The sequence below is a fragment of the Echinops telfairi genome, unplaced genomic scaffold (assembly GCF_000313985.2).
Source record: "Echinops telfairi isolate 266 unplaced genomic scaffold, ASM31398v2 ScPeMD7_5;HRSCAF=22, whole genome shotgun sequence".
NCBI classification, from domain to species: domain Eukaryota; kingdom Metazoa; phylum Chordata; class Mammalia; order Afrosoricida; family Tenrecidae; genus Echinops; species Echinops telfairi.
In genome coordinates, this window is record NW_022103901.1 from 32,176,628 (window position 1) to 32,185,133 (window position 8,506).

An 8,506-nucleotide genomic window follows, 5' to 3' on the forward strand; every position below is an offset into this window, starting at 1 on the left:
GGGCACTTTTGGATTGAAAAGATATCTCAAGAATAATCTAGTCACACGGTGTGGAGTTCCTCAATTGCAGTATGCACTGTGCTTCAAGATATCTCCCCTTCATCACTCCATTAAAAACAGACCCTACTATTCTATACCAAATGTTTCAAATGGTTAAAAATAATTCTATAATCCATTATCCCCATTGGTAAAGACATCACTCAGTCTAGTAAATGAACAAAAATGTGGAGGGCGTGTATTTATGTAGACTACACTGCATATAGTCAAGTTCCTAAGCTAAAAGAGAATGAATAAAAATACTTTAATAACTGATTCACTGAATTTCCAAACCCATAGATTTAAGCTTAAGTCACAAAATTGATAAGATTTGAGTTCCCGGGGGAATCTGTTTGGGATGTGTCTCCTCCAAGATGGTTTTTTCTCTAAGTTTTGACCCAGGAGTTAGATAATAGTCTCTGTCATTACTATGACCCAAAGGGAACAAAAGGTGTGGCACTTACTCTCTTTTTGTCTGTAATGAGGCTCTCAGGGATTCTGGCTCCAACAGCCATAGAGTCGCCTGTAAATACCTCTCTGTGATTCCCTCAGACATTTTTCATGCACAGAGGACTAAGACCATGAATGCCTGCTCCTCACTTACTCTTGTATTTCCAAGACTTTCCAATCTTTAGTATAAAGAGAAATATTGTCCAGTTATGCAGAGATGATGAATACATAACACCTATACCACCAACCTCCAACAGGTAGTGTTTAAGCAAAAGAGAAATTGCTTGTTGATTTTGATTGTTTGATTGCTTGTTCATAAGACTAGAAATTCTTTTAAGAATACCTTTGGATAAATTTTCAACAACAAGTGACCAAGGGAACTCCTAAATCAAAGAACTTGAGAGATGACCAGCTGTATCCAGATGTTTCTCTTTTCTTGCCTAAAAATGAGTGGGGTTGAGATCTGAAAAAAATGTAAGAATAGACACATATAGTCACAAAGTTGACTTGTGTGTATTTGCCAGTTATAAATATACCACACAAATGTTCAGGAGTTCAATATGAGTTGAATCAGGACTGAATACAGGAAATTAAGAGTGTAGGTCAAGTGGACAGATCTCCTAGTAAATCAATGAACTGAGTTGCAAACATCTTAAATTGAGGTTTAATTTGCTACCTTTTACCCATCCATATCTAGGTCTCTGAATTTGCTCTTGTGCATGAGCCTGATTCAGTGGCAATGAGTGAGCCAAATCAGTCGAGTGTCTCTGAGTTTCTCCTCCTGGGGCTCTCCAGGCATCCACAACAGCAAAAGAAATTCCTCTTCATTCTCTTTCTGAGCATGTACCTGACCACAGTCCTGGGCAACCTGCTCATCATCCTGGCCATCAGCAAAGACTTCCGCCTGCACACCCCCATGTACTTCTTCCTCTGTAGCCTGTCCTTTGTGGACCTCTGCTTCTCCTCCACCATAGTCCCCAATATGCTGACTAACACACTCAGCAGTGAGACCATGTCTTTCCCTGAATGTCTCATGCAGATATATTTTTTCAATGTGTTTGGTGACATGGAAAATTTCCTCTTGGCTGTGATGGCCTATGACCGCTTTGTTGCTGTATGCCACCCCTTGCACTATACAACAAAGATGACTCATCAGTTCTGTGCCCTGCTGGTCACTGGCTCTTGGGTGATTGCCATTCTGAATGCTCTGTTGCATACCCTGCTGATGGCTCGACTCTCATTCCATGCAGACAACACTATCCCTCACTTCTTCTGTGAAATGACTGCTCTCCTGAGACTCTCCTACTCTGACACACACCTCAATGAGATGATGATTCTTACTGAGGGGGGTCTGATCATGATGATACCATTGGTTTGCATCCTAGTTTCCTACATTTCCATCACCTCTGCTGTCCTGAGAGTCCCATCCACAAAGGGAAAGTGGAAAGCCTTCTCCACCTGTGGCTCCCACCTGGCTGCAGTGTCCCTCTTCTATGGCACCATCATTGCTGTGTATTTCAAACCTTCATCCTCCAACTCAGCTAAGAATGACATTGTAGCTGCTGTGATGTACACAGTGATGACCCCCATGCTGAACCCTTTCATCTACAGCCTAAGAAACAAGGACATTAAAGGGGCCCTAACAAAAATGATTGCCATGAATTGTTTTTCTGTGCAACAAAAATCTTTTTCACTAGTTTCTAAAATGTAGCAGTTGTTCATCTGTGTATTCATCTTTGGAAATTGAAACTGACAGATTTTGAAAACACAATTTCCTATGTGTTGTCAATTCCCTATTATTTATATGCTAATAAATAATATGTCAATAAGCAGCTTGGTTAATATATTTTTGAAGGTATCCTCATGTATTTTATAAGAATCAATTCCTTTTTCTAAAAATGCAAGTGTGGGATGCTACTTAATACTTCAAGAAATGTTACATAATCACTTACCATAACGTATTTAAAATGTTGTTATATATTTGGTAGCAATTAACATAGTAAATTATATTTCCCTTTGAAAGTTTCTATACAAATTATGGTGTGGTATTAGTTGATTTTCTCTCATTTTCTGAAGTCTGGTTGTTCCATGTCTATTACACTGGGTTCCTGTTCCCTAATCTCAAGTTTTTCTCATCAAAGACGATGTCAGGACACATTCAGGTCCCGAATTCATAGCACAACTATGCAAAGGCATTCAACTCTGTGGATCATAACAAACTCTGGATAGTCTTGAGAACAATGGGAATTCCAGAGCACTTCATTGGGTTCTTGCAGAACCTGTAGATGTTTCAAGAGACAGCCGTGTGAACAGAACAAGAGAACACCACATGGTTTAAAATCAGGATAGCTGCATGTTGGGGTTTCCAGCTCTCACCATACTTACTCAATCTCTATGCTGAGCGAAGAATCAGAGAAGTTAGACTATATGAAGAAGAGCTCAGCACCCAGATTCAAGCAAAGTTTATTAACAACCTTTGAAATGCAGATGACACACCATGCTTGCTGAAAGTGAGGAGTACTTGAAGCACTTTCTGGTGAAGATCAGAGATTGCAGACTTCAATGTGGATTAAGCTAACTATAAAGAAAACAAAAATCCTCACAACTGGGCCAACATCAGGATAAAGGGAAAAAATATGGAGGGTTTCACCTTCCTTGGAACCACAATCACTGCTCTTGGGAGCAGCAATCAAGAGATCAAAGAACCCATTGTACTGGATAAAACTGCAGCACAAGTCCTCTGTGTCGAAAAGTGAGGATGTCACTGTGAGGACTGAAGTTTGCCTGACCCCAAAATTGGTAATTTCCATCAGCTCACAGACATGTGAGAGTTGGACATTCAATAAGGAAACCAAAGAAGAATTGATGCCTTTGAGTTATGGTGCTGGCAAAGAATATAGAAAGTACCACAGATTGCCAAACGAAAAAAAACCTGAGACTTCTGGGAGGATGGTGACTGAGTAACACAAATCAGAAGGACTCCACAGAAATCATCCCAGAAGAGTTACTGAGAAGGAAATTCCACACTGCCAGGCTGCAGGAGGAGCATCATAATGATAAGTAGGCACAGACACAGTAGGTTTTGAGAGGCTGCAGCTTTTGGCTTACCACAGTGGAGGCTGGCTAGGGTTTGACCCTAGCCCCGCCACTGCCTTGACCAGAGCTGGCATCATTTGGGGCTGGCACAGGTGCATTAACTCAACACAGCCATAGCTTTGTACCGCCTCAGGACAGGGATTAAGCCCTTGCAGCCCCATCAGGGCTCAGCTACCTTATTACTTTTGTTTCCCTCACTTATCTCTGTCCACCCCTCCCACCCCACCCCCGCCCCAGACTCAGCTGGCTTAGTATTTCTTTTTCTTTTTCTTTTTTCCCTTTTATATTCCCCTTTCTCTCACACACCACTGCTGACCTACAGACCACTATCCTTTACACCTGCTTTCCACCCAGCTGGGAGCGCTTCACCCTCTGCAGTGTCACAAGAGGTGGATGAAAGTCCACCCACCCTCCACCACAGAATATCCAGCCCAAATTCTTCCTAGGGAAATTCCTCCCGTCCTCCCTCCACAGCGCTTAACACTTAAGGGGCAATCCTGTCTGGGATCTCCTATCAATTTCTGTTGTCCCACATGACTGAGGGAAATTCCTCCTGTTTGCCTGCCATAATTCCTCACATAGCCTAAGGCAGATCAGCCAACACTCACCAATGTCCCAATCTGCTGTGGGAACCTCTGCCCAACTTCCTCAGCTATCTACCTGACCAGGAAAATTCCGCCCACCAATAACAGTGCTCTACAACAAAGCAGGTAACCCACCAGCCTTCTGTGACACTGACGGTTTAGTGGGAAGCCCTGAATGCCCACGGTGGCACACCAAGCTGCCATGGGCCACACCATCACAGCTTCTTGTGAGATCACTCAATCCACCACCATCCTTGTTGGTCCACAAAAACCCAATGAGCATCCCCTGAAAGGTTCATCCAACTTACCCTCCAAATAACAGAATACTGGTTGACTAGGTAAAGAGTGAAGCCACAGAAGGATAAAGTGGTAGGCCAATTAAATGGTGAAATTAGTTGCAGGCAGTTCAAATAAGCATTCCTATGAATCTCCCAGAGAAATCCAGTGCTCTTTCCCAGAAAAATGGCACCTGGCTCCTCTAAAACAATGCAATGCAAATAGCAATCAGCCCAACGACCTCAACAACAACAACAACAAAAACACCAGGAGAAACAAAGGCAATGGCAGATGTCCTGAACATAATGATGTGCATAGAAGAAGCAGACATTGATCTTCTACAGAAAGACATTTTCAGAATGCTGCTTGGAGTCATACAGGTTATAAGGGAAGCAATACAGAAAAAAAGATGAAATGATAGAGGAGATAAAGTCCAAACACCAAAGGGAAATACAAGAGCTTAAGGAGGAGATAACAAAAACCAGAAGCAGACTCACGGACTTCGCCAATTGACTTGAGGAGTCAGAGAACAGCACCAACGACCTAGAGGACAGCCAGGCAGACTTTAACAAACGTGAGCAAAAATCTAATATTATCAGAGAAGCTGAAGAAAGCCTAAGAGCATTGTCTGATGCTATGAAGAAGAACATCAGAATAATTGGATCACTGATGGACAACAAAGAATTCATCTGCAACAATAGTGAGAGAATACTTGGAGGAAAACTTCCCCAGCTTAATAAATGAAAACCAGGCAACCATCCAGAAAGCTGAAAGAACACCAGCTAGACGGAATCCCAACAAGAAGTCACCAAGGTACATAAGACTTAAACTACGTAACTTTGAGGAAATGGAAAAAAAATCATGAGAGCATCTAGGGAAAAGCAAGCAATCACATATAAAGGTTCCCAAATAAGAATGTGCTCACATTAATCAGCAGAAACTATGAAGAAGAGGAGAGAGTGGAGTAACATATTCCAAAAATTGAAGGAAAATAACGCAAAAACAAGAATACTCTACCCAGCCAAATTATCAGTCAAGATAGATGGAGAAGTAAGAGTCTGCCCAGAAAAGGAAAAACTCAAAGAATACATTGGAGGAAACCCAGCCCTACAAAGGATCATTGCCAAACCAGTGTGGGCAGAAGAGAACAACACTCATCAAGCATAAATAAGAGACCACTACAGAAAACAACCCCACCCAGAGGGCAACAAAGACAAAAGACCCCCAATATAACATTGGCTTAAGGATGGAAAGAAGTCAAGTATAGTACACACACACACACACACACACACACACACACACACACACACCCTACTGATAAGAAAGGGAGTTAGAAAAAAAACCAACACAAAAGATATAAGATGACCTCACAGAGTCCACAGAAGGAGATAATAACCCTGAATATCAATTGATTGAATTCAGACATTTAAAGACTGAGGCTAGCAGACTGGCTTAGAAAACAACCAAAATATCTGCTGCCTACAGGAGACACATCTCAAGACTACAGACAAAAGTGAGCTAAGAATAAAAGGCTGGAGAAAGGCATCCAAGCAAACAGCAATTGAAAAAAAATCAGGGGTTGCAATCCTAATGTCAGATAAAATTGACCTCAAACTCCAAACTTTTAAAAATGAGGAGGGACATTATAAAATGCTCAAGGGAAAGCTAGAAAAAGAATAATGAAGAATTTTAAACATTTATTTTCCGAACGAGAGGCCTGCTGAATACATCAACCAAACACTCCAAAAAATGAAAAAAGAGTTCTCAGCCTCAACAATTATCGTAGGTGACTTCTAAACACCGCTCTCTGAAGAAGATAGATCACAGAGAACGAAAGTCAACAAAGAGTCTAGAGATCTAAACACTACGATCATACAATGTGACCTGATAGATATCTACAGAGCTTTTCATCCAAATTTAAAATAAAATTCTCATTCTTTCCGAGCCCACAAGGCACATATTTGAAGATAGACTACATGCTGGAGCATAAGGCAAATCTCCATGAATTTTAAAACAGTGTTATCATACAGAACTCTCTCTCTGACCACTGTGAAATAAGACTGGAAAGCACCAAACGGAAGATAAAACAAGAGCAAACAATTGGAGGATGAATAACACTCTATTGCAAAAGGAGTATATACTGGCACAGATCAGAGATGAAATTGGGAAATTTCTAGAAACCGACAAGAATGAGATCACGATGTACCAAAATTTATGGGACCTGGCACAGGCAATTATCACAGGAAATTTCATAGCAATACAGGCACACCTGAAAAAGGAAGAGAGACTTATGATTGATATGCTGGCACAAAATTTACAACTAGAGCAGAGTCAGCAGGTCAATCCTACTAATATCAAAGGAAAAGAAATAATAAAAATCAGGGCAGAGATTCAGGAGAAGGAAAATAAGAAAACTGTGGGGAAAAGTAATGCTGCTAAAAGTTGGTTCTTTGAAAAGATAAACAGAATCAACAGAGCACAGGCATACCTAACCAAAGAATGGAGGGAACAAATCTCAATAGCAAGGATGAAAGATCAAAGAGGGGAAATTACAACAGATGCTAATGAAATCAAAAGGATAATGACACATTACTACGAAGGATTATACTCCAATGAATTCAACAACTTGGAAGACATGGATAAATTCTTGAAAAACAATTCCTCCTGAGACTATTACCGATGGATGTCAAGAATCTCAAAAGGCCAATACCAATAGAAGAAATAGACAAGGTTATCAAAGGATTACTAACAAAAACTCCCCTGGACCAGATGGTTTCACAGGAGAATTCTATCAAGCATTCAGGAACAAACAAACAACAATCCTACACAAACTATTCCAGAACATAGAAAAAGACGGCAAATTCCCGAACTTATTCTACGAAGCTAGCATAACCCTGATACCGAAACCGGGCAGGGATCACACAAAAATTGAGAACTACAGACCAATATCCTTAATAAACATCGATGCAAACAAAATACTGGCCAATAGAATACAAAAGAATATAAAACAGATAAATCACCATGACCAAGTGGGATTCATACCAGGGATGTAGGGATGGTTCAACATACAAAAGAACATTAGTATCATTCGCCATATTGACATGAAAAACTATAAGAACCACATGATAATATTGATAAATGCAGAAAAACATTCAACAGCATCCAACACCCATTCCTGTTTAAGAAATTCAAGATAATACAAGCTATATATGAAAAATCAACAGCCAACCTGACAGTCAATGAAGAAAAGACAAACACAATCCTCCTGAATAGGGGGATCAAACAAGGATGCCACTTGTCCCCACTTTTATTTAACATCGTACTGGAGGTTTTAGCCAACAGCATAAGGCAAAGAAAAGACATCAGATGTATTCGCCTGGAGAAGGAAGAGGTGTAACAATCATTATTTGAAGATGATATGATTTTTTATATGGAAAATCCCAAACACCACAAGGGGAGTACTGGAAGAAATGGAGGAATATGGGAGAGTGGCAGTGTACAAGATCAACAAACAGAAGTCTTTCGGACTGCTATACACATAGGATAACACCACAGAAGAGCAGATCAAAAAGGTGGTACCCTTCACAATAGAAACAGGGACCAGACTTCAACCCGGTATTCCAAGATGTGAGTGCAACATACCAGCATGAAGCAGGGAACCAGTAGAGAGGTCTGAGCGGCCGGCCCCAACCCTAGTAACCTGGACAGTTGCCCCTCCACCCAGAGAACTTATTTCACAGGACAGTACTGAAGCTACAGCTCAGTGAGAGGGACATGTTTGATCAGAGTACAAGGGAGCAAATGAAGGGGGAGGAAGAGAGAGTGGAGCACATCCTGGCCCACCAGGCCTTGAAGAATGTATCCCCTCTAGAGCAGCCAATGCACAGAGAGGACCATATGGCTGCTTACTATGAAATACAACATTCCGCAGTGACCCATAGCTCTACAGGAGACAACAATGGAGACACAGTGTGGGAATTTTGCCCTATCTGACTCCACCACATCAAGGCAAAACACTAAGGGCGTGTAACAGAACAGCAAGGGGAGCAGAACGAGGAAGTCAC

At 41.2% G+C, this 8,506-nt stretch overlaps 1 protein-coding gene across 1 annotated transcript; it reads left to right on the plus strand.

Annotated features, from left to right (window-relative positions):
* The first annotated feature begins 1,225 nt into the window (after positions 1–1,225).
* LOC101653244 (olfactory receptor 1361-like) lies at positions 1,226–2,197 on the plus strand. The gene has a single exon (XM_004706203.1). It carries the CDS (start codon positions 1,226–1,228, stop codon positions 2,195–2,197), a length of 972 nt encoding a protein of 323 aa, XP_004706260.1.
* The last annotated feature ends 6,309 nt before the right edge of the window (positions 2,198–8,506 follow it).

Coding starts and splice junctions, on each gene's coding strand:
- LOC101653244 (XM_004706203.1), top strand. CDS start 1,226: ATGAGTGAGCCAAATCAGTCGAGTGTCTCTGAGTTTCTCCTCCTGGGG.